This window comes from Moschus berezovskii, chromosome 19, assembly GCF_049115385.1.
Source record: "Moschus berezovskii isolate FMDL1 chromosome 19, NW_MosBer_1.0, whole genome shotgun sequence".
In the NCBI taxonomy this organism is placed as follows: Eukaryota; Metazoa; Chordata; class Mammalia; order Artiodactyla; family Moschidae; genus Moschus; species Moschus berezovskii.
Window position 1 is genome coordinate 46,687,110 of NC_142478.1, and position 27,315 is coordinate 46,714,424.

At 40.6% G+C, this 27,315-nt stretch overlaps 1 protein-coding gene across 3 annotated transcripts in view; it reads right to left on the reverse strand.

Moving 5' to 3' along the window:
• Positions 1-2,337: 2,337 nt before the first annotated feature.
• The window catches only part of GUCY1B1 (guanylate cyclase 1 soluble subunit beta 1), a 62,091-nt gene continuing 37,113 nt past the window's right edge, over positions 2,338-27,315 (reverse strand). For all 3 annotated transcript variants that reach the window (XM_055405022.2, XM_088828051.1, XM_055405023.2), the window contains 10 exons: positions 23,688-23,885; positions 19,485-19,715; positions 18,929-19,045; positions 18,078-18,211; positions 14,316-14,513; positions 11,190-11,427; positions 6,642-6,782; positions 5,112-5,266; positions 4,491-4,617; positions 2,338-3,551 (listed from right to left, as the gene is read on the reverse strand). In XM_055405022.2, the coding sequence (XP_055260997.1) occupies positions 3,528-3,551; positions 4,491-4,617; positions 5,112-5,266; positions 6,642-6,782; positions 11,190-11,427; positions 14,316-14,513; positions 18,078-18,211; positions 18,929-19,045; positions 19,485-19,715; positions 23,688-23,885 (1,563 nt within the window). In that variant the 3' untranslated portion in view covers positions 2,338-3,527. The remainder of the gene's footprint in view (positions 3,552-4,490; positions 4,618-5,111; positions 5,267-6,641; positions 6,783-11,189; positions 11,428-14,315; positions 14,514-18,077; positions 18,212-18,928; positions 19,046-19,484; positions 19,716-23,687; positions 23,886-27,315) is intronic.

Genomic DNA, 27,315 nt, shown 5'->3' on the forward strand with positions numbered 1-27,315 from the left:
GGGTGAGCAAGCAGCACTTCCTGTGAGAGACCCTGTGTCCTCACTCCCCGATCCGGCCCTTAGATTCTAAACATCATCCTCTGCTGCCCTCTAGCGGTTCTGAGAGCCATTAACGAGGTTGCAAAGGGAAATAGAGGTGAGCAGAGAATTGGTTCCTTTTTCCCCTTCAAGAACCCATTTATAATGTGGGGTGTGTTTTCTTCACACACCACAGAGCAAATCTCAGAATCCAGCTGGATGTCCTACACTTCAACTCAGTTCTGACACCGTCGACCCAAAGATCACATCCAATTCCCCAGGTTAATGGCTCAGTCCTGCAAGAACATCCCCCACTTCAGAGACCAAGGCAAAGTCACGCTGTCACCCGTGATTCTTACCAACTGGCTATAGGGCCAAGGTTCCCACACTCCTTATTTGGGTTTGATTATTCTGCTAGAGAGAAACAAACTCAGGGAACCATTTTACTAACTAGATGACTGGTTTATCATGAAAGGATGTGATTCAGAAACAGCCTGATGGAAGAGACACAGAGCTTCACACCCACCAGAAATTCCCCTTACCCACCAGCCCAAAAGCTCTCCAACCTTTGAGGTTTATGGAGGCTTCATCACAGAGGCCTGGCAAGGATTTAAGCTCCAAACCTGCTCCCCTCACAAGTACAGAGAAGCGTGGCAGGCTGCAGTCCACGGGGTCGCAAAAGAGTAGGACAAGACTTAGCGACTAGATGACAACAACCCTCTCCCCTCCCAGAAGATGGAGATCAGGGTGGGATTCCTAGTCGGCTCACTTGGCCACAACTACCTTCAGCCCCCACCCGAGTTAAGTCCTAGAGTCACTTCATTAACATAAAAATAGGTGCCTTCCTCATTTTTCATCACTTAGGAATTTCCTGGGGTTTTCGGAGCTCTGAGCCAGAAATAAGGATAGGGACTAGGACCAATCATATAGAATTTTTATTACAAATCACAACGTGACCGCAGGCAGAAAGTACCGGAGGGAGAGCGCCAGCAAGAGGCCCCCGCCGGAAGGTCCCGGAGACAGCCATCCACCAATCAACGGCCCGTTGCCAGGCAGACTGACGGACACAGAGGCGCCAAGACGCCGGCCAATTAAAAACCTACAGGAGGCCATATAGACCAACCAGCACCTCAGGGTCCGATCCTTACCCTATATGGAAAGGGTCTGCCACATCCTCAGTCACCGGGGTATAAAAGTGTCGTCTCCCCTCCCGCAAGTTGCATACTCCCGCTCCTCCCTGCTCGCGCCTGGTAGTTCTGCCCGAGAGGGATTGCCCAATAAAGCCTCTTGATCACCTCTTTGGCGTTCTTTCTGTCCTGCCACGGCGCTTTCTTCCAATCATCTGGTGAATTATAGATGCAAATAAAATGGAATAATGAATTGGTTCCAAAATATATTTGTGTGTGTTTAGTCCATGGGGTCGCAAAGAGTTGGACTGAACGGACTGACTGAGTCACTCAGTTGTGTCCAACTCTTTGTGACCCCATGAACATTAATCCACCAGGCTCCTCTGTCCATGGAATTCTTCAGGCAAGAATACTGCAGTGGGTTGCCATTTCCTCCTCCAGGGGATCTTCCTGATCCAGAGATGGAACCCATGTCTCCTGCATCTCCTGCATTGGCGGGCGAATTCTTTACCATTATCGTTACATAACATTTTGTTCTTTTTTTTTTTTTTGGTGGTACGCAAGAGGGCTGAACAGAAGGAAACCACAGAGAAGGGATGAATTCACTCAGCTTTAGACAAAACCATCACAAAATCCAGCTGGTTCCCTCCTCCTCCCTCTGATCCCTCTTGGTTCTCATTCTCTAAGTATTCTTTCTGTGTCTTGAATATGTTTTATCCATATGAATCACAGACTCAATGGATATGAGTTTGAGCAAACTCCGAGAGATGGTAAAGGACAGGGAAGCCTGGTGTGCCGCAGTCCATGGGGTCATGAAGAGTTGGACACGACTGAGCGACTGAACAATAAAATCACTTTGACTGTCAAACAGTTTAGTTACTTAGATACATGTCTTTCACTCCCAAAATGTGGGGAGCTCTTCAAGAGCTGATGTCACTTCACATGTATCTGTGTATCCACTCTCCCACCTCCCAATGCTGGTCTTGCGCTGTCACTGTGTTGCTCCTAAAGAAAAATACCATATAGGAATAGTCCTGAGGAATAGGAGCCACTCAGCTTTACCATAAAAGCAGGGAATCAAAATGAAAGTCTATCAGAGGCAAAATGATAAGACACATTTCCAAAAATGGCACTAGTCAAAAGACCAATAAGAGCATTCACATCATTTTTATTGAATCAAAAACCATCTAGAGACAAGTGGAAAAAAATAATTTATTACAGGTTCTCTTAAACATGAACATGGAACATTTATACAAGTTATCAACGTGCTGATAGGAAATGCTAAATTTAAAGACAAACATTTTTACACAAAAGTAGTGGTCCTGTATTTTATAAAGATAGATATTAATAAATTATCAGAGATAACGAAGAACAATAGGTGATGATTCCAACAGGAATGCATTCTATGTTGAAATTAAAGTAACTTTTCTCAACATGGCACACTGGATAGAATCAAGTTCTTGTGAGCTAAGACAAAGGAGCTCATTTCTGGGAAGAAAGGGCCAAGAGGGGCTCTGACCAACCGAAACACCCCAGCTGTGCTTCCAGCTTCATCCTTGGATGTAGTTAGAGCCCCTGACGTTTACTCCAAACTAATGCAATAGCTCATTGTGAAACAGTGCTGCCTTCACCAACAGCTGCATGGGGTTAATGAGATTTATAACACAAAGGATACAATGCAAAGGACAGCATTTTAGAAGAACTGCAATTGCACATGATCTGAATGAATAACCTGATATTTTAATAGCAAAGAAGTATATTCTCTATTTCTGAAGGGAAATTAACATAATCCTAAATAGACACTATTTTCTTAGCATGATATATTCTCATCTGGGGAGTCTGAAAATAAATTGCATTTTTCCCCTAAAATTCTGAATTCACTCCTTTGGAAAACGATTTCTATAATGATATGCACCAACACGATAAAATCTTTTTATATGTTATAGTCATTAAAATATACACATACAGAGACACTGAACAGATGTGGAAAAGCATGATATATATATATATATATATACACACACATATATATATATATATACACACACATGGCCGAATACTGTTCAGTTTCATTTAATTAAATTCACCAAATATTTATTGGGCCCCCACTACTTGAAAACCACCATGCCAGGTGATGCGTAGTCAATCTGAAAACAAGTGAAGCTCACATCAGCCACACAAAGCCAAACTTCAGATAACATATTAAACCTCAAAAATAATCAAAAGCAGAGCTAAAGCTGAATAATGAATAAGGAAAGAGATACACAGGAGAAAGGCTTGGGGAAACATGAAAAGGACCGAGGGAATCACTGGTCCCAGGCACGGCATCTGTTAGGGGGAGATTGAACCTCAACCTGCGATCTTAACCCCACAGTCCAGGATTCAGTTTTCATCCTGCTCTGTTTCCTTTAAAAAGTGAAGTAAATAGGGGATTAGTTTTCAGTGATAAGAAAGCTTGTAAGATTCCTCAAAATATTTTCTTTCTTTTTTAAAAAATAAAATTTGATCTGCATTCATATCTACCATTCTTTTAAGCCATTCCCACCATCAGGTTGGCTGAAACAGAGCCACCCAAATAAAAGGAATAACACTTCAGGCAAACTAATTTATCAGAAGAACATCAGGAAGCATGCTAGTGCCAGAAGTAAATTATTTAAAGTAAAAACAGTGAAAAGAAGATAAAGATAAATATTATACAACTTGGCATTTCATTCCTTTTACAACTTCTATTCTAAAAGCATCTTTAGGGAATGTGCACATCCAGGAAAATACATATAGTCAAAGAGTCTCTCCCCCTCTACAGAACCAGTACATCAACAGGGAACAGAGCATCGGGCTTGTTTCTGACGCAGCCCACTGAGAGAGGGGCAAGGCTGGCAGGACCTTGGTGTCGTGAGCCACGGTGGGCCACAGGACCCCCAAGCAAACCCCAGTGCTGCCCCCCAGCACATGGGTTCTGGCTGGAGTACAGCCATATCATGAGCACGAACATATAGCTTCCCTGAGCCCTGGCAGTGACCACATGGCAACCCAGGGCACTGGGGAGGAGGCCAGGGATGCCCCTCACCGCCCACTCACTTGCGGGGTTCCAGCCAGATTACCAGGGCGTCTCTCTCCAGTGCTTTTAATTTCATTAGAGGACAAAACTGTCAGCCATCAGGTCTCCCCTAGAAGCTGCATTGTTCTAACCAGCTCACTAATGGGTCAGTGTTTCCGCTGCTGTACTTACAAGTTCATGTAAGCAAGAATTCTTTGCAAATGAAACGTATTTTCAGAGATTATGATTTAGCTCCCCATATTCATACCCAGTCTTAATAAAAGGAATTATACTCTGATGAGTCATACCTCTGTTCCTGTATTTTTTCTGGATAGAAACCAAACTTGCATTGGCTCTTTTTTGCCCTTCATGGACACGGGGCCTCTGTGCTCCAAATGGAATTGCGGGTCTGAATTTTCTGGTGTCATGAGACATCTAAAAGGGGACAGGGAACAGGCAGAGAAGCTTGGTGTATGGTCACACAGAGAAAGTAACATACATCAAAGTTATAAACAGAGACAGGAATGACACACAGTAAATTAAACGTACTTCAAGGCTTTAGTAACAATACCACAGCAGAAATTCCTAAGAGTATGCAGAATCATTTAAAATGGAAATAATGACACAATCTTCTCAAATAAAAAATAAACAATCCCAAGACTTCCCTGGTAGTCCAGTGGTTAAGACTCCACACTCCCAATGCTGGGACCCCAGGTTCGATCCCTGGTTGGGGAACTAAGACCCCACGTACCATGGTGTGACCAAAAATGAAAAACACACCAGTTTTTTTTTTGTTTTAAGTTGAAAAATAATAGTAATCCTAAAAGAAGAACTGATAACTGTAAAAGGTAATAAAATCACCCAGAGAATTAAAGCAGCTGCAAAGAGACATTTTTCAAGTCAGTAGATATCTAGATGTGTTTTCTGACCTGTATGTATATTCAGACACATTTATTTTCCCTTTTTCTCCAGTGGTTTCTGTTCGGCTTGTGAGGTTGACAGTGTTTCCAAAAAGACAGTAGCGAGGCATCCTCTGTCCTATGACTCCAGTAACTACCTCCCCTGTGTGGATCCCGATCGTTATCTGTAGAATCAAAGCTCTGGTTCAATACATTCAATAACAGGAATTATTGCTCACGCTATACTAAAGAATTCAGTCATCATATAAAAATCATAAGACTTCTCTAGAACTCCAAACATATTACAGATAAAAACCCTCACAAAATCTGGCTTTCCAGAGAAACATTCTTTGAAGCTTTCAAAAGTATGAATCTGGTCGCTTACATTAGATTTAGGAAAGAGATTTTTAAAAATAAACCAGAAGGGACAGGGGGTTCTAATCTCATCCTCATGACTTTCAGCACATGGAATAAAGAAGGTAATTTCAAATAGGTGGACAGATTTCCCGTTTCTATGGAAGAACGTAATACAATAGGTTCAATATTAGTCTTTGTTCATACAGATGCCAAAAGGCACATGAAATGATGCTCAGCATCACTAATTATTAGAGAAATGCAAATCAAAACTACAATGCAGTATCACTTCACACTGGTCAGAACAGCCATCATTAAAAAGTCTACAAATAACAAATGCTGGAGAGGGTGTGGAGAAAATGGAACCCTCCTACACTGTTGCTGGGAATATAAGTTGGTGCAGCCCCTATGGAGAACAGTATGGAGGTTCCTTAAAAAACTAAAAATAGAACTGCCATATGATCTAGCAATCCCACTGCAGGGCACACATCCAAAGAAAACTTCAATTCAAAAATACACATGCACCCCAATGTTCACAGCAGCACTGTTTACAATAACCAGGACACAGAAGCAACTTAAGTGTCCACTGAGAGATGAATGGATAGGGAAGATGTAGTACATATATACAATAGAATATTACTCAGCCATAAGAAGAATGAAATAATGCCATTTGCAGCAACATGGAGGGACCGAGCATAGTAAGTGAAGTCAGTCAGACAAATATCATATGATACCATTTATATGTGGAATCTAAAATTTGACACAAATGAACTTATCCATGAAGCAGAAACAGATTCATAGACATAGAGAACAGACCCATGGTTACCAAAGAGGAAAGGGAATGGAGGAGGGATAAAAGAGGAGTTTGGGATTAGCAGATACACACAACTATATATAAAATACATGAACAAAAAGGACCTGCTGTATAGCACAGAGAACTCTACCCAACATCCTGCATTAAACCGTAATGGAAAAGAATATGAAAAGAACGCACATACATATGTATATAACTGAATCATACTGCTATACAGTAGAAACTAACACAACATTGTAAAATATACTTCAATTAAAAAAACATTAAAAATATTTAATCTTTGTTGTCAAGATGCAATTCCTTATGCATAATTAATGATTAGCTGGTCAAGAATATAAATCAGTTGTACAAAAGGCCTACTACTACCATTAAAATGTGTTTTACCTACTAACCTGAACAGATTCCCCATCCACTTGGACCTGGCCAGCAATCTCCATCATATCCAAGGCCAGGTGGCAGATGGACCGTGCGTGGTGGATGCACGGCTCTGGCAGCCCGCTCACCGTCATGTACTTGTCCCCGACAGTCTCCACCTGGTAGGGCGCAGACTGGTTAGTACAAACATGACTGATTCATGTGCCACCCTTACACAAAACATGCTTTTCCAATTGCTATCAATAACTTTGAACTTTCCTCCCCTGAATCTCTTAAAATTCTAATACATTAGATTCCAACAAGAAGAAAACGTCAGTATTTAAAATGTACACACCTGGCACTTGAAGTCTGATTACAGGCAGAGACAGAACACAGTATTATTTTTCTTCTAGTAAGTCTAAGTTTCTCACCTTAGACATCCTTATGACCCAGCAGAATAATTTACGACCCTATCTCCCCTTAAAACAGTGATGGTTTGATGGGCCAAAGCGCCACCTCCCTAAGTTCAGTGGTTCATCCATGTTCACTAACGATTTATTTTTATGATGTGCTCACACCATGTTACATTGTTCCTCAGGAAATGGCCATAAAAATAAATAGTCCCTGTGGCACTGCTATGACTCTGGATGCCTGGGGATGGTTTAGTTTGCCTTTACTAAGCAAAATTCCACTGACTTCATTTTTTCAATATTATAATTTTTTTCTAACTGAAACCATGGGCAGAAATGCCTTCAGTTCAGTTCAGTTCAGTTCAGTCGCTCAGTCGTGTCTGACTCTTTGCGACCCCATGAATCACAGCACGCCAGGCCTCCCTGTCCATCACACTCCTGGAGTTCACTCAAACTCATGTCCATCTAGTCGGTGATGCCATCCAGCCATCTCATTCTCTGTTATCCCCTTCTCCTCCCACCCCCAATCCCTCCCAGCATCAGACTCTCTTCCAGTGAGTCAACTCGCCGCATGAGGTGGCCAAAGTATTGGAGTTTCAGCTTTAGCATCAGTCCTTCCAATGAACACCCAGGATTGATCTTCTTTAGAATGGACTGGCTGGATCTCCTTGCAGTACAAGGGACTCTCAAGAGTCTTCTCCAGCACCACAGTTCAAAAGCATCAATTCTTCAGCAATCAGCTTTCTTCACAGTCCAACTCTCACATCCATACATGACCACGGGAAAAACCATTGCCTTGACTAGATGGACCTTGGTTGGCAAAGTAATGTCTCTGCTTTTTAATATGCTATCTAGGTTGGTCATAACTTTCCTTCCAAGGAGTAAGTGTCTTTTAATTTCCTGGCTGCAATCAGCATCTGCAGTGATTTTGCAGCCCAAAAAAATAAAGTCTGATGCTGTTTCCACTGTTACCCCATCTATTTCCCATAAAGTGATGGGACCAGATGCCATGATCTTCGTTTTCTGAATGTTGAGCTTCAAGCCAACCTTTTCACTCTCCTCTTTCAATTTCATCAAGAGGCTTTTGAGTTCCTTTTCACTTTCTGCCATAAGGGTGGTGTCATCTGCATATCTGAGGTTATTGATATTTCTCCTGGCAATCTTGATTCCAGCTTGTGCTTCTTTCAGCCCAGTGTTCCTCATGATGTACTCTGCATATAAATTAAATAAGCAGGGTGACAATATACAACCTTGACGTGCTCCTTTTCCTATCTGGAACCAGTCTGTTGTTCCATGTCCAGTTCTGACTGTTGCTTCCTGACCTGCATACAGGTTTCTCAAGAGGCAGGTCAGGTGATCTGGTATTCCCATCTCTTTCAGAATGTTCCACAGTTTATTGTGATCCACACAGTCAAAGGCTTTGGCATAGTCAATGAAGCAGAAATAGATGTTTTTCTGGAACTCGCTTGCCTCCTCCATGATCCAGCGGATATTGGCAATTTGATCTCTGGTGCCTCTGCCTTTTCTAAAACCTGCTTGAACATCTGGAAGTTCACAGTTCACATATTGCTGAAGCCTGGCTTGGAGAATTTTGAGCATGACTTTATTAGCATGTGAGATGAGTGCAATTGTGCGGTAGTTTGAGCATTCTTTGGCATTGCCTTTCTTTGGGATTGGAATGAAGACTGACCTTTTCCAGTCCTGTGGCCATTGCCGAGTTTTCCAAATTTGCTGGCATATTGAGTGTAGCACTTTCACAGCATCATCTTTCAGGATTTGAAATAGCTCAATTGGAATTCCATCACCTCCACTAGCTTTGTTCGTAGTGATGCTTTCTAAGGCCCACTTGACTTCACATTCCAAGATGTCTGGTTCCAGGTGAGTGATCACACCATTGTGATTATCTTCATCGTGAAGATCTTTTTTGTACAGTTCTTCTGTGTATTCTTGCCACTTCTTAATATCTTATGCTTCTGTTAGGTCCATACCATTTCTGTCCTTTATCGAGCCCATCTTTGCATGAAATGTTCCCTTGGTATCTCTAATTTTCTTGAAAAGATCTCTTGTTTTTCCTATTCTGTTGTTTTCCTCTATTTCTTTGCATTGATCACTGAGGAAGGCTTTCTTATCTCTCCTAGCTATTCTTTGGAACTCTGCATTCAGATGCTTATATCTTTCCTTTTCTCCTTTGCTTTTCGCTTCTCTTCTTTTCACAGCCATTTGCAAGGCCTCCTCAGACAGCCATTTTGCTTTTCTGCATTTCTTTTCCATGGGGATGGTCTTGGTCCCTGTCTCCTGTACAATGTCACGAACCTCTGTCCAGAGTTCATCAGGCACTCTATCTATCAGATCTAGTCCCTTAAATCTATTTCTCACTTCCACTGTGTAATCATAAGGGATTTGATTTAGGTCAAATCTGAATAGTCTAGTGGTTTTCCCTACTTTCTTCAATTTAAGTCTGAATTTGGCAATAAGGAGTTCATGATCTGAGCCACAGTCAGCTCCTGGTCTTATTTTTGCTAACTGTATAGAACTTCTCCATCTTTGGCTGCAAATAATATAATCAATCTGATTTCGGTGTTGACCATCTGGTGATGTCCATGTGTAGAGTCTTCTTTTGTGTTGTTGGAAGAGGGTGTTTGCTATGACCAGTGCGTTCTCTTGGCAAAACTCTATTAGCCTTTGCCCTGCTTCATTCTGTACACCAAGGCCAAATTTGCCTGTTACTCCACGTGTTTCTTGATCTCCTACTTTTGCATTCCAATCCCCTATAATGAAAAGGACATCTTTTTTGGGTGTTAGTTCTAAAAGGTCTTGTAGGTCTTCATAGAACTGTTCAACTTCAGCTTCTTCAGTGTTACTGGTTGGGGCATAGACTTGGATTACTGTAACACTGAATGGTTTGCCTTGGAAACCAACAGAAATCATTCTGTTGTTTTTAAGACTGCATCCAAGTACTGCATTTCGGACTCTTTTGTTGACCATGATGGCTACTCCATTTCTTCTAAGGGATTCCTGCCCACAGTAGTAAACATAATGGTCATCTGAGTTAAATCCACCCATTCCAGTCCATTTTAATTCACTTATTCCTAGAATGTTGACGTTCACTCTTGTCATCTCTTGTTTGACCACTTCCAATTTGCCTTGATTCATGGACCTAACATTCCAGGTTCCTATGCAACATTGCTCTTTACAGCATCGGACTTTGCTTCTATCACCAGTCACATCCACAATTGGGTATTTGTTTCGCTTTGGCTCCATCCCTTCATTCCTTCTGGAGTTATTTCTCCATTGATCTCCAGTAGCATACTGGGCACCTAATGACCAGGGGAATTCTTCATTCAGTATCCTATCATTTTGCCTTTTGATACTGTTCATGGGGTTCTCAAGGCAAGAATACTGAAGTGGTTTGCCATTCCCTTTTCCAGTGGACCACATTCTGTCAGACCTCTCCACCATGACCCATCCGTCTTGGGTGGCCCCACACGGCATGGCTTAGTTTCATTGAGTTAGACAGGGCTGTGGTCCATATGATCAGATCAACTAGTTTTTTGTGATTATGATTTCAGTGTGTCTGCCCTCTAATGCCCCCTTCTAATACCTACCGTCTTATTTGGGTTTCCCTACCTTGGTCGTGGAATATATCTTCACAGCTGCTCCAGCAAAGTGCAGCCGCTGTACCTTACCTTGGACGAGGGGTATCTCCTCAAGGCCACCCCTCCTGACCTTGAACATGGAGTAGCTCCTCTCCAGTTGATGTTATCTAAAAGCAGGTCTGAGTCCCTGGCACCCCTCCTATGCTCTATGACTTCTCTACTGTGCAAATCATTTATACCTTTCAGTAAAACTATCTCTGGCAGAGTACTGAAACAAATGCTACGTTTATATCATGTGTGATAAACCACGTGTACAGATTTATTCACATAAGTGCCAATAAGTTGCTAAATATTTTAACTAGGGAAACATCTGCTCCATTCATTTGAGTCACAGGGAAGAGACTATTTTAGAACAAGAGGTAATTATTTAAGAAAATGGTAAACAATGAAGGCATGAGAGCTGACTGTACCCAGGCTGCAGGGCTACAGTCAGGGACTGTGACTACCACTCCATTGGAAGACAGGGTCTGAAAATTCAGAGTAATGAATGGCACTGTATTCGGACAGGGCATGGACTTGCCTTATAAACAAATGGATTTTTCCGGGAGTCCGTCAGAGTGTCAAATCTAGTGTAGAGGTCGTTGAGGAGGTTGACAATCTTCATGGCCCCTTCCCCAGACGCGTGCTTGCTGCAGAAGGCATTGAAGCCCACAATGCCGCTGAAGAGGATAGTCACGTTGTCATATCTCTTCGCGGGCACTGGACGCTTATGCCTCAGCTCGTTGGCCACAGATGGAGGAAGCACGGAATACAGCAACCTGTCCAGAGGGTTCAGGACAGAGCCATCATGAGAGATGCTGAGAGCTGCTTTAGTGCTTCTACTGCCCACTTCAGAGACTTTGATGCCATGTGCAGAGTGAAGGCTCTGCTAGGACATTCATCATGAGCCACATTTATAAGTCAAGGCTAGAAAATATAAATAATTGGCTTGTTTTAAACCAATCCAAACACCTCCCAATCCAAACCAATTCAAAGTATATCAAAACAAGCCAGACAAAACAAAGGACAGACACCAGGAAGCTGAAGTTGTTCTGTGTGCCTTGTGTTTCAACACTCCAACTGTGATATTCATGGGAGGAAAGAAGTCATTCCAGCACTTAGCTCTGTGGTGTGGTGGTGGTGGTGTAGTCGCTAAGTCGTGTCTGACTCTTGCAACACCATGGGCTCCCAGGCACACATTCACCTCTCAGGGGTAAGCTGTCTGTCTCAACATTTGTCACCTGACATGAAAAGAAACAGATTTCCCCAACAAGGACCTACTGTACAGCACAGGGAACTATACTCAACATTTTGTAATAATCTATAAAGAAAAATAATCTGAAAAAGAATATACATGTATGAATGAATCACTGTGTTGTACACCCGAAACTAACACAACAGTGTAAATCAACTAGACGTCAATAAAAGAAAGGAAGAACAGAAGGAGGAAAGAAAGGAAAAAAGATTTTCCTGTTTCCTTCCTGCCTCACTTCTCTGTGGAAGAAACTGATAAAGCAGGTAAGAAACTGGTCTAGAAAAGATCTCATTTTCATTGACAATCCTGAGACCAGGCCGATGGCACAAGAACAGGGAAGAGAGGAGCAAGCACACAGGAGGGAGAGCTGAGACCTGAGAGTCTCCTGGACTAGACAACCAGAGGAGCAAACAACACCTCTCAGCCTATTTCTGCCCGAAGCCAGCTGTCACTCAGGGCTACTAGGTTTAAGAAGCTGAGGTCTCACTTTTTCCTAGCTTCAGTGGAATTTCTTCAGTCTTTCATTTTCACTCTCTAACATAGAACATTTTATAAAATGCTTTAAGGCTATTTTGAATATTACATGTGAACAGTAGCATGACTTAGTTTCAACGAAAATTAGTAGTCAATGTTTATAATTAAATAACTTTGAAAATCAAATATCAACAAAGAGAGAAACCTAGGTGATTTTCCAATTTAACAGATAAGCAGGATCTGAGCAACTCAAACTTAACAAATCTAGACAACTCTGAGCCTCATTTCTAAGTACTATCTCACAATATATTATGTTTCATGAAGGAAGCTGTTCCACATACTAATAAAATATACAATTTTCAGTTGTTTCTTGAGCAGTAGGAGGGATTTTGAGTACCTGCCTCATCCCGTATACTTCTGGAGATTTGAAAAATACCTGGAAAGACTAAGGGGTTAGGGCTTCAAGGAAAGTAATGTGATCTCAAATAAACTATCATTTTCATCTTCATTATACAGAGTAGGAGAAGTGAAGGAAGAGGCTAAGGACGAAGATAACATTCACCTGGATTATCCATCTATGCTGCTGACAAACAGTTGACATGTTTACCTTGCATCATCCATGGGCAACAACACATGTATCAGTGCAAGAAAGTCTGATTAGACATCAGACATCATAGGAAGTGATTCCACTACCAATGCTATGGTGTCAAGTAGAGTGAAATAGTCCTACTGCAAGGAAGGCCAGGTCAATTCTCTAAGATTGCTTCCTATTATACAAATGTTAAAAATGAACACATAAGACCTGGGTAAAATTCTCTTATGCAAGTCAGTGATTTCATGCTTTTAATTAATTTTAATCAATATACTTCTAATATATCTCTATTCCTCAAGCAAGGCCAAGTGGTATGCACAATGTGTATTTGTTTAAATAAATTACTTGAAAATGAAATACTACCTTAAATGTCACTTGCCACTATTTCAAAATTTAAAGCACCATTCATAGTTTTGTATTTTGATACTTTTGTTTGTGAATCAAATTACAGATGTAATTGTTGTCATCATAGACGACACTACAGTCTGTCAGATTCATATCTGCCAAATCCTAAAATAATTTGGCATTCAAGAACTCTTTGAAAATATAATGGCCAAATCTAAGCTCACTGTCCAGTGTACTCCAGCAGACAGGATTTGTCTGTGTGAAGAAATGGATGAACGGGCAGTCAGACTTGAAACATGCACTTGAGTTATTCTAATGATTTGCAGAGACATTATTTGTCGTATATTCTTTTGGCTTGGTTTGTAAAATTAGAAGACATATCCCCATTACTATTATGACTGATTTCTTTCTGTGTATCTGTCGGATTTAAGTGACACGGAAGAGTTTATTTAGGACTCCATAACTGCGACAGGTTCCACAACTTGGAGTCTTTGTACAGAGAGGAACCCTTGTATGCTATTACTATTTAATCACTAAAGTGATGTTGCCTGGAAGCCTAAATTATATGTAATGGCCATCTTTGGGCACTTTGCCTCCCAGGTGATAAGCATTAAACTAAAATATCTTTATTCAGCTTACAGGAAATGTCCTGACAAGGCCAACCTATGAGTGGCTGCAGGCAAGAAGAAATCAACACATCCCCTTTGGAGGCTACCGGGAACCAGGAAATGCACTTTCAGTTAAAAGAGCCTCAATTCTATCTCGGGCAAGACAGGTCTCTGGGACATGAGTTCACCACCTTCTCCATCTGCTGGCGTTCGTAATGAAGTCTCTATTCCTTGCCCCAACACCCCATCTCTGGATTTACTGGCCTGCCATGTGGCGAGTAATCTGAGCTTGGACGCAGTCACAGTCTGTCAGCCTCAACCACAGGAGAGCGGCCGAATCCACCATGCAGGACAGCCCTGCCTGTCATCTGTAACCACAGGTTACATTCTTACGTGTCCGTCTTTTTCTTTTCATCTTCCAGGGCTCGTAAGGTGAGCTGCAGCCGGTCCGTGAGGATTTCCAGTTCCTGGGTCAGCTTGTACTCCTCTCTGAACTGCTCTCCCAGGAGCACGAGGTCCCGAGTGGCATCGTGCAGAGGGATGTCACTCAGGTACAGCCCTCGCCGGGTCAGGTCGTCCAGGTTCATGACGCTGTCATAAGGAGAAGGACACACAGTCAGACCCCATGCTCCCACGGCAACACCACCCTGGTTTCTGTCAAGGAGTCTAATCCTTCCACTGCCTGCCATTCAAAAGGTCAGGATGAAGAAAACTCAGATAAAACCAAGAGGAATATGACTTCATACTTCTTAATATGTAAACATCTATCAAAGAGAAGTGAACCTGAAATGCAGTTTTGCCAAACTGCATTTTTTTCATGCCATCAGCCTAAATTGAAAGATAAAGTGAAAAGTTGCCTTATGAAACCCACTCAGGTTTTTATCTCAAGGCTGTTACTTATTATTGCCAGAGGTTTTCCTCACTATAAAGAAATGAAGAAAAAGTTATCTTGGGAATTCCCTGGCAGTCCAGTGGTGAAGACTTCACCTTCCAGCGCAGGGGTGATTCCAGTTGGGAAGCTAAGATCCCACATGCTTTGAGGCCAAAAAAACAAAACCTAAAACAGAAGCAATGATGTAACAAATTCAACAAAGACTTTAAAAATGGTCCACATCAAAAAAAAAACAATCTTTTTAAAAAAAAGTTTTTACTCTCTTTTACAAGGATAATAATGCTTCTTCTACAAAACTAGTTGATTGTCATCTTATGGGATCTACGACTCCTGTAACTAGTTGTTTTCTCTTTCAGACACAATGACTGGAGGTTGACACCAGATTTATGACCCATCTTCAACATGAATTTTCTGTACTCTTGACTTCTAACATGTATTTTTACACACTACTCTTAATTTCTGGCTCCACTTTCTTCTGTTACTCTTATTTTCTTTAGCTAATTTGTTTCATCTATTTATTTTTGTTGAATTTTATGCATCTTTGTGACTTGTCATTTTTAGAAAATGTAATATTTATTGATTCAATGAAGATCTGGTAAATAAAAAGTTGACTGTTTTTAAAAAAATTATTCTTTGGTTAAAATATCTTAAGGTTACATTATTGGCTTTAATTATTTAAATGCCAAATAATTATTTCCAGTCATTCATAATAATAATTTCTCTAAACTGACATAATTGTACTGTGAATTTACTGAAGAATTTTGGATTAATAAAATGTCTCCCTGAAATATATTCTCAGAATGTCCATTAAAAAAGCAAAAATGAGCACACCATTAAAGGAAAATAAAACAACCAAAGAGTCTGCTCTTGACACGTACCCCTCAGGAAAGAAGCCAGATCATCCACCAGTGGTTTCAAGATGGGCCAATTAGTAGAGAACAAAATGTCTATAAGCTTAAACTGAAAATGAATTATTAAAATGATCATATTGAGAGAGAAAATCAAATCATGTCATTGTTCAAAAAACATTATTATTTTAATGAACTGTGTGCTTAGTCGCTCAGTTGTGTCCAACTGTTTGCAACCCCATAGACTGTATGTCGCCTGCCAGGCTCCTCTGTCCGTGGGATTCTCTAGGCAAGAATACTGGAGTGGGTTGCCATCCCCTCCTCCAGGGCACCTTTCTGACAGGAATCAAACCCGGGTCTCCTGCATTGGAAGCAGATTCTTTATCAGCTGAGCTACCAGGGAAGCCCCAAACTATCCTATCCTCTTGGAGCTATACATTTTACAAGTTAAAGTGCTTTTAGTTGATCTCTTATGGAATGTGAGTACCAATTTTTTTATACACATGAGCAGTTCCCATATAAGAAGGCTTCTCAGGTGGCTCAGTGGTAAAGACTACACCTGCCGATGCAGGAGACTCAAGAGACTCGGATTCAATCCCTGGGTCGGGAAGATTGCCTGGAGGAGAAAATGGCAACGTACTCAAGAATCCCATGAACAGAGGAACCTGGCAGGCCATAGTCCACAGCGTAGGAAAGAGTCAGACACGACTGAATGACCACACACACACACACAAGTCCCATATGACAACTGGTGATTATATTACTATGTATTCTATTTCTGCATATGGTAATTAGCAAGTAGACTCCAAATTTCTCCCTGTACTTCCAAAGAAAGCATTCTCTCCATGAATAAGAACTGTCTCTATTTAGAAGTTATCTTTCTACCAATGCTCAACTTGGAAAAGGGCAGAAGGAAAAGACATTTATTTATAGCAGATATAAATACAGTTTGATCAATGGAGGTTATTAATAAAAAAATATGAGTTTATATTCCCTAATTTTGTCTCTCTTATTTTCATAATATATATTCTCAGGGGAAAAACCCCATAATTAGTCTTATATAGTCTTTAATACCAGATTTTTTATTATTAATATATAATTATTATTATTATTAAAATTTTAATGATTTTAAAGAAAGCTGTTACAAAATCCATTAAATTTTTCAGAAATTTTGAAACAATGTTTTCAAGTGAAAAGTGATTATTTGGACTTTAAATTTTTAATCAATAGCCCTCCAAAACATGCTCTGTCAACTGTTACTAAATTATATGCATACATTTTGGCTATACAAATTAAAAATGTACAAAATATCACCTAACAAAAAGTTTTATAATTATCTATTTCTACTGTTCTAACATAAATTTAAACACACATTACTTACTATGAATTCCCACGCATCTTTTAGAAAAGTGCTTTGTAAAACCATAAAAATGCCAGCCTACAGTTGTACTTCCCTCTGATATTTACTATGTCACATAATTCACATAAATTTTAACAATACTTCATTGTGCATAGTGTATCTCACTTGAAATAGAAAAATGTTTTTAACATAAAATAGTTTAAATCCAGAAATCATTAGAAAAGTAATTTCTTGGTGCCAAATACACCTGTGTATTTATGCCATCATATTATTAATAAATGCTCTAGTCAAGGCTATGGTTTTTCCAGTGGTCATGTATGGATGTGAGAGTTGGACTGTGAAGAAAGCTGAGCGCCGAAGAATTGATGCTTTTGAACTGTGGTGCTGGAGAAGACTCTTGAGAGTCCCTTGGACTGCAGGGAGATCCAACCAGTCCATTCTAAAGGAGATCAATCCTGGGTGTTCATTGGAAGGACTGATGCTAAAGCTGAAACTCCAATACTTTGGCCACCTCATGCGACGAGCTGACTCACTGGAAAACACCCTGATGCTGGGAAGGATTGGGGGCGGGAGGAGAAGGGGACGACAGAGAATGAGATGGCTGGATGGCATCACCGACTTGATGGACATGAGTTTGAGTGAACTCCAGGATTTGGTGATGGACAGGGAAGCCTGGCATGCTGTGATTCATGGGGTCGCAAAGAGTCAGACACGACCGAGCGACTGAACTGAACTGAACTGAGACTTGTTTTCTCCATGATGCCTCTCTGGAAGGTACAAAACTATAGAATTAGCTAACTTCAGATTACATATCCACTGACTTAAAGGCATAAACACTCAACAGATTGATTAAGATGTGGCAAATAAAAGAGAATACATGATTTCTTCTGAGTTATACAAGTTCAAAGAAATTATCCTTGTTATAGAGAGATGTCTAAGAAGAGTTGTAAAATCTAAGTATACTTTGTAGAAATAATTGAATAAAATGGTATTGAATTTCCTTTTAGCAAAAGATGGGTGTTTATATCCATTATAATTCATCTAAAAGTGATTACCTTGGTGAGCACAGGAAAAGTATGCTATCTGCTTCGGGCAAGTAGATCATTTGACCCTTGAGCCGTAAGCAGCTGATTTCAGTGCCCGTCAGCTCATCCTCACACTCTGATTTCTCTACATCCAACAACCCTTCCTGGAAAAGGCAAGACACAACAGTCAACACGTGCATCTCTCCCAAGAAGGGCACAGGGACCTCATTCCCACCAAACCATAACGGAGAACAGGGGCCCAGGCAGAACAGAAAAGGCCTTTCACCAGAGTCTGCCAGGTAACAACCAGACAAACTGACATGACTGCAGAAATGCAAACTGAACCAGGGAAGGCAGGAGCTTTGCTATTCTGACATCCTTGTGGAAGCTTCTGTGACTCTCATTTCTGATTTTCCATGGAGCAGATGGTAAAGAATCCGCCTGCAATGTGGGAGCCCTGGGTTCGATCCCTGGGTTAGGAAGATCTCCCGGAGAAGGACATAGCAACCCACTCCAGTATTCTTGCCTGAAAAGTCCCATGGACAGAGGAGCCCGGCAGGCTACTGTCCATTGGGGTCACAAACAGTTGAGCAACTAAGCATGACTGATTCACTCACATGTGATTGGCCTATCCAAGCAAGGCATTTTCAAAATTCACTTCTGTTCATTTTAATCCGTGAATAGAATCCCACTGCTCCTCAGACAACGCCCAAATTAGCATCATTGCTTTTGAAACAGGGCTCCCTTTGGGGTCTGGTTTTGCTCTCTCTACACCTTCTGAATCTCACAAAATGTTTCTGTAACTAATTATCCCTGTTGAACATTTCTAATCTGTAACAAACCTTACTTCCTCATACTGAGTGAAATAACATCTTGATTACCTTGCTTCTCAAAACGAAGACTGTATTGATGTGTGAGAGGATTCCATGGAAACTGATGTCAATGTGAGGACGGACCAGGGAGAAGACAGACAGGAGGCTGCAGTTCCCAGGCTGGAGCTAAAATGCAGATGAAAAGAAAAGGGCACTTAATTAGCACTTTGGTGTATTTTAAATTCCTTTCTTTTGCCTAAAGTGTCAGTTGATTTTGAACATTATTTTCAGACAGCAGATAAACAGTGACTATTTGCTCAATGATGAATAAAGTGAAAGCTGATTGTTACTGGAAAGTCATTTTCTCATGAAAACAAGTCCACTATTCCTGCAGAATTCTCCCACTGCTCTTGTGATTAAAAGAGAAAAAAAAAGTAGCTGTCCTAGGCAAAGTTGCAGTATGCTCAAACATACTGAGTTTACAGTTACAGTACTTCTGTGATGTACCAAGTGCTCCATGTTCCCTGACAGATAAACAAAGGTTGAGTGAATCAGTGGCCACGTATAACAGTAGCATTTCTGTGGCCTTTCATCTCAGGCTCCCAGGGAATGTAATGTCTTTTACCTGGGGAAGGACTCTGTAGATGGCGTTGCCACACTGAGTGACCACAAGATCCCTGTCAAATATGATGTGAAAGGGAAAGGCTTTGCAGAACGTATACGGGCTGATGCGTGATTCCTGGGTTCCGTTTTCTTCAAATCTGTCAAGATCTTCATAAAAATCCTCTTCTTTTGACTCTTTCTCTTCAATCAAAAATTGAGTATGATCGCATTCTTCATTTCTTTGTTGAATAACCTGGATGCCAAAGAGGTATGGTGTTAACTGTCTGGCATTTCCATTTGGTTACAATATTTAAATACATATGAAATTGGTAATGAGAACCACATTTAGAAGGTTAATTTTAAAAATTTAAAATATGCAAATACTATATATGGCTAATATAGAAAACTATTTTTGGATACTGATTTAGGAAATTTGAAGACAATAATTATTCACAGTAAAACAGCAAATCTGGTATGAATCCCCTAGTGGCCCATGCAGCATCTCTGGTAGAATCTGGAGTAAAGCACTCCCTGTCCCCACGGGCTCAGCACCCCCTCAAGCCAGGCACACACATACGGTAAACGGCCTACACACATCAGACAGAGCAGTACTGTTTAATATGATAAAAAATGCTGTATAGAAACAGAGGAAAAATAAATATATGTGATGTTTTTTTTATCTATCAACTGGCAAGTATTTAACACTGCAGTGCCATATTAGGTAGGATACAGAAAAAAAGAGTCATTTCATATATCACTAATGGAAGGGTATTTTGATTAATCCTTCTGCAGGATAGATTGACATTATGCATAAAAATCCTCCTCCTCAAATTATATTCTTTGATTTAATTCCAAATCTAGAAGTTTATTTTATGGGAGTAATCCTGATGATGAGTGAAATTCTCTAATGTAAAAAATAACTACATTTCTAAATATTGTTCGCAAGCAAATACATGCTGAAGATATAAAAAAGATTTTTCTTTTGGGTTTAAGAAACTGCAACCAACATGTCCTCTTAAAAAGGGAAAAACATATCTCGAGTTGCAGCCAGATCAAAATGGGAGGCAGTTGGGAGAGTATTTCTTCAGTTGCAGCTAAATAAGGGCAAAGCACTGCTCTTTTCCACCTTTTTTCCTTAGTTCACTGCACCAAGCTCTGACACTGAGAAACAAACAGCAATTAATATGGACTCTTGTATACATATTCCCACTTATTGTTTCATGGTGAAATCAGAGTATTACTATTAAAACTTCCACACCAATCTACACTGGTTAAAGATCAGTATTCTCATTTATGGTGGGAAAATTCTGCCCCAAGAAGACTCATTCCCTAAACTCTCCAAAGCAACACAATGCAATCTAAAAATTTTGATGTTTTGCTCTTTCCATTTCAGCCAGAAGAACTGAATTATATGCAAGCCAAGTTTACGAATTCCTCAGTTCTACTCTTCTGCTTTGCTAAAATTTGCAAAACAGCTTTTCTGATTATATTTGTAATCTCTCCTTCATTTATCACTTCATGACATGGTCTACTATTTCCTAAGTAGTTAAATTATCTGGTAGCTCCAGACTTACGAGACTTACAGACTTAAGCATACCTCAGGATGGTGGATGAACCTAGAACCTATTATACCGAGTGAAGTGAGTCAGAAAGAGAAAGACAAATACCAGATTCTAACACATATATACGGAATCTAGAAAAGTGGTTCTGAAGAATTTATTTACAGGGCAACAATGGAGAAACAGACATAGAGAATAGACTTATGGACACGGGGAGAAGGGAGGAGAGGGTGAGGTGTATGGAAAGAGTAACATGGAAACTTACATTACCATATGTAAAATAGATAGCCAAGGGGAATTTGCTGTATGGCTCAGGAAACTCAAAAAAGGGCTCTGTATCAACCTAGAGGGGTGGGATGGGGAGGGAGATGGGAAGGAGTTTCAAAAGGGAAGGGATATATGTATACCTATGGCTGATTCATGTTGAGGTTTGACAGAAAACAGCAAAATTCTGTAAAGCAATTATCCTTCAATAAAAAATAAATTAACTAAAAAAAAAAAAAACCCTAGGAAATTAAAACATTGCCCTTGGAAAAAACTGAATACACCAAATATAAATACCAAATACAAATAGTTCAGACATCTATTTTGGAGTACTTGAATCAATGAACAACCCAAATTGTATAAAGTGTCTATAAGTGATTACCACAACTAAGTAAAAACTTGAATTGTATACATAGTGCTACTGCTGTCAACCTCCCAAGCAAAGACTCTAATCACCATGGCAATTGCAGTTTCCAAGTGTGCATCAGTTAATGTTTCTTTCCTGAAGTTTCTATGTACCCGCTTCTTGCTCGGCTTGGGAAAGTAATTAACAAACCAAGAGCAGACCAGTGTTTACAACCCACTTGACACAGGCTCCCTCACTCGAGATGAGGTGCTGGTTTGGTGTTAGAATCCAAAGTTGGAAATGAAAGGCATATTGAATTTTAATTGATTTCCAGTGAGATTCCTAATCATGGATGAATTTCAATCCTTTACAGAAGTTTTTAATTTTTAAATGTCTCTGGATTTGATAACATCATGTTTCATGTTTCCCACTTTCCAGTAGTAGAAAAACAAAGAATGCACCCGGGGATCATGTCAGAATTAACAGAAACTCCAGAAAAGAAAAAAAAACTGAAATGTAATGCAACGTTACTAGATTAAATATGCAGGATGCTTTCCTAATATAATCAACCTAAAATGCTACAAGTTTTATTTGTGTAATACTATACTTAAAGTTTGGGCTTCCCACATATGTTAGAATGTAACTGTATATGTAAGAAAGTACACTGCCTATTAGATTTTCCATAAAGAAAGAATGACAGTTTAAAAAAAGGTAAGGAAGCTAGAAGAAAGTAGCTGGATTTATTGCATGATGTGCAACAGCCAGTATTATCTTAAATTAATGTACACAGGTCTATGAAAATACTGTGGAGTAAGCCCAGGAAGGATGGCTAGTATTCCAGGAGGTCCTCTTGTGAATAAACACAACCAGAGCACAGGCTTTAGAGTGTGATGGGGCGCCTTTTCCAAGTAAAAGTCATGAGAAAGTTAAGAATCAGTCTCAGTGATTTATTCATGCCACTTCTCGCCATCATTTTGAAACTGTTCAACTGGGCATAGTTCAGAAAGTGAATCTGAAGCCTCTACAGGAGATGGAGTTGCATTTGTGCTCTGGTGAGACCACCTCTGCAGGAGAACATGACATTTCTCTAAAAAGCAAAAGGCTCATAGGTTTTGCCTTTTTACTTTGTATTTATGTTTAAAGTTGCACTTGTTCACCTACCAGTGTTTATAAAATCCTATATTTGGGTTGTTTTTTCTATAATAAAATGTTATCATTTGTGATAAAACTAAACAGTAATAGGGCACCCCTCTCCCCACTTTTGTCAAATTTAGGGCCACTAAAAAATGGCTTTTGTGTTTAAATATGAAAACACACAAAACACAGCTGCCTGGGAGCAGCTCTCTGGGTCAGAAATATGGAAAAACAATGGTTCCTTTTTACTGCACAGTTATTGTATCAATACCTTAAAATCATCACTCAAAACAGTGAGTATCATCAATAACAAAGCAAGTATGAGACCGGGCTTTTACAAAACAGTCTAATTAAAAAAAAAAAGAGCAAAACTTTTGGCTCACAAAATGAGATATTCTAACCACATTTCAGGGATAGACCCAAAAACAATCCACAAAGAAGCCATGAACAGTGAAATAATACTTCATATTATTTTAGAATGTGTCCATGGGTTTTTGAATTCTGAAGGCCACCAGCTAAACCAGTCACAGATTCCCCTGCTTCCCAGCAAGTGTGACTCCCAGGAAATGCAAATTAAATTTCCCATTGCCTTAAGCAATGTATAAATGGAAAGAAAAATCTGTTCCCACAAGGAAAACTCTCCTGTACAATGCATTCCAAGGCCAAGCATAGAAGATCGCCAGTGTCACCACTGTTATGGCTGATCTATGTTCTTGCCTGGAGAATCCCAGGGACGGGGGAGCCTGGTGGGCTTCTGTCTATGGGGTCACACAGAGTCGGACACGACTGAAGTGACTTAGCAGCAGCAGCAGCATACCTCTGCTGAGGTCCACTAATAGCAATGTCCACGGGCAAATTGGGAGCCTTTCTAACACTCCACATGTCACCTGCGTTCAGAGGAGCCCCCCTTATTGCCCATTACCTTCATGTCTATTTCAGTGCCATGTATCTGCTGCGCTACTGTCTTGATGATTCCGATGACAATATCCTGCAGCCCTTCTCTCTCTGAGTAGTAGTGCAGGATGAGTCCTTTGCCCTTCTCCGCGTCGGTGCACCGGAAGGAAGGTGCCCGCATGCCTGGGTAGATGGTAGCAAGGTGGTCGTGCAGAGCATCAAGGTTCTGAAGGGAAGAGGAAACGCTGATGGGTAAATCCTGCTTCTGCACACAGTCACTCTCAGGAGAGCAGGCTGAGAGAGCAGACTCAGAGCTGAGTCTGGGGGCAGATGGATGGGTCACATGAAGGCACACCCTCCCCTGGATGCATCCTGACAAGGCCAGAACCCAGAGAGCCTGAAACTAAGATAATGCAATTAAGAAAAGCATCTGTGTGAATGAATGAATGAAGAAGACGGGGTACATATGTACAATGGAATCCTACTCAGCCTTTGTAGCAACATGGCTGGACATAGAGATGGTCACACTAACTGAAGTAAGACAGACAGAAAGACAAATATACGATTTCACTTAAACATGGAATCCAATCTAGGTCACAAACTAACTTACCTACAAAACAAAAACAGACATAGAGACATAGAGAACAGACCTAGAGAACAGATTTGTGGTTAACAAGGGGGAAGTGAGTGGGGGAGAGATGAATTGGGAATTTGGGATTAGCAGATGCAAATTATTATATACAGAATGGATAACCAACAAAGCCCTACTATATAATAGCACAGGGAACTATGTTCAATATCCTGTGATAAACCATAATGAAAAAGAATATATATATAACAGAATCACTTTACTGTACAGTAGAAATTAACACATTGTGAATCAACTATATTTCAATAAAGTAGATTTTAAAAAAAGAAAAACATCTTGATTGTTACAGTTGAAATATTTTAAGGAAGGGTAAACAAACAAGGCCTCCTCAGACAGCCATTTCACTCTTTTGCATTTCTTTTCCATGGGGATGGTCTTGGTCCCTGTCTCCTGTACAATGTCACGAACCTCCGTCCAGAGTTCATCAGGCACTCTATCAATCAGATCTAGTCCCTTAAATCTATTTCTCACTTCCACTGTATAATCATAAGGGATTTGATTGAGGTCATATCTGAATGGTCTAGTGGTTTTCCCTACTTTCTTCAATTTAAGTCTGAACTTCGCAATAAGGAGTTCAGGATCTGAGCCACAGTCAGCTCCTGGTCTTGTTTTCACTAACTGTATACAGCTTCTCCATCTTTGGTTGCAAAGAATATAATCAATCTGATTTCGGTGTTGACCATCTAGTGATGTCCATGTGTAGAGTCTTCTCTTGTGTTGTTGGAAGAGGGTGTTTGCTATGACCAGTGCATTCTCTTGACAAAACTCTATTAGCCTTTGCCCTGCTTCATTCCGTGCTCCAATGCCAAATTTGCCAGTTACTCCAGGTGTTTCTTGACTTCCTACTTTTGCATTCCAGTCCCCTAGAATGAAAAGGACATCTTTTTGGGTGTTAGTTCTAAAAGGTCTTGTAGGTCTTCATAGAACCGATTAACTTCGGCTTCTTCAGCATTACTGGTTGGGGCACAGGCCTGGATTACTGTAATATTGAATGGTTTTGCCTTGGAAACGAACAGAAATCATCCTGTCATTTTTAAGATTGCATCCAAGTACTGCATTTCGGACTCTTTTGTTGACCATGATGGCTACTCCATTTCTTCTAAGGGATTCCTGCCCACAGTAGTAGATATAATGGTCATCTGAGTTAAATTCACCCAGATGACCATTATATCTACTACAGGGACCAAGACCATCCCCATGGAAAAGAAATGCAAAAGAGTGAAATGGCTGTCTGAGGAGGCCTTACAAATGGCTGTGAAAAGAAGAGAAGCGAAAAGCAAAGGAGAAAAGGAAAGATATAAGCATCTGAATGCAGAGTTCCAAAGAATAGCAAGGAGAGATAAGAAAGCCTTCCTCAGTGATCAATGCAAAGAAATAGAGGAAAACAACAGAATAGGAAAAACAAGAGACCTCTTCAAGAAAATTAGAGATTCCAAGGGAACATTTCATGCAAAGATGGGCTCGATAAAGGACAGAAATGGTATGGACCTAACAGAAGCAGAAGATATTAAGAAGAGGTGGCAAGAATACACAGAAGAACTGTACAAAAAAGATCTTCACGACCAAGATAGTCACGATAACGTGATCACTGATCTAGAGCCAGACATCTTGGAATGTGAAGTCAAGTGGGCCTTAGAAAGCATCACTATGAACAAAGCTAGTGGAGGTGATGGAATTCCAGTTGAGCTATTTCAAGTCTTGAAAGATGATGCTGTGAAAGTGCTGCACTCAATATGCCAGCAGATTTGGAAAACTCAACAGTGGCCACAGGACTGGAAGAGGTCAGTCTTCATTCCAATCCCAAAGAAAGGCAATGCCAAAGAATGCTCAAACTACCGCACAATTGCCCTCATCTCACACGCTAGTAAAGTCATGCTCAAAATTCTCCAAGCCAGGCTTCAGCAGTATGTAAACCGTGAACTCCCAGATGTTCAAGCAGGTTTTAGAAAAGGCAGAGGCACCAGAGATCAAATTGCCAACATCCCCTGGATCATGGAGAAAGCAAGAGAGTTCCAGAAAAACATCTATTTCTGCTTCATTGACTATGCCAAAGCCTTTGACTGTGTGGATCACAATAAACTGTGGAACATTCTGAAAGAGATGGGAATCCCAGAGCACCTGACCTGCCTCTTGAGAAACCTGTATGCAGGTCAGGAAGCAACAGTTAGAACACGCCATGGAACAACAGACTGGTTCCAAATAGGAAAAGGTGTACGTCAAGGTTGTATATTGTCACCTTGCTTATTTAACTTATATGCAGAGTACATCATGAGGAACGCTGGGCTGGAAGAAGCACAAGCTGGAATCAAGATTGCTGGGAGAAATATCAATAACCTCAGATATGCAGATGACACTACCCTTATGGCAGAAAATGAAGAGGAACTCAAAAGCCTCTTGATGAAGGTGAAGGAGGAGAGTGAAAAGGTTGGTTTGAAGCTCAACATTCAGAAAACAAAGATCATGGCATCTGGTCCCATCACTTCATGGGAAATAGATGGAAAAACAGTGGAAACAGTGTCAGACTTTGTTTTTTTGGGCTCCAAAATCACTGCAGATGCTGATTGCAGCCATGAAATTAAAAGACGCTTGCTCCTTGGAAGGAAAGTTATGACCAACCTTGATAGTATATTAAAAAGCAGAGACATTACTTTGCCAACCAAGGTCCGTCTAGTCAAGGCAATGGTTTTTCCCGTGGTCATGTATGGATGTGAGAGTTGGACTGTGAAGAAGGCTGATCGCCGAAGAATTGATGCTTTTGAACTGTGGTGTTGGAGAAGACTCTTGAGAGTCCCTTATACTGCAAGGAGATCCAACCAGTCCATTCTAAAGGAGATCAATCCTGGATGTTCATTGGAGGGACCGATGCTAAAGCTGAAACTCCAATACTTTGGCCACCTCATGCGACGAGTTGACTCACTGGAAAAGACTCTGATGCTGGGAAAGGTTGGGGGCGGGAGGAGAAGGGGACGACAGAGAATGAGATGGCTGGATGGCATCACCGACTCTG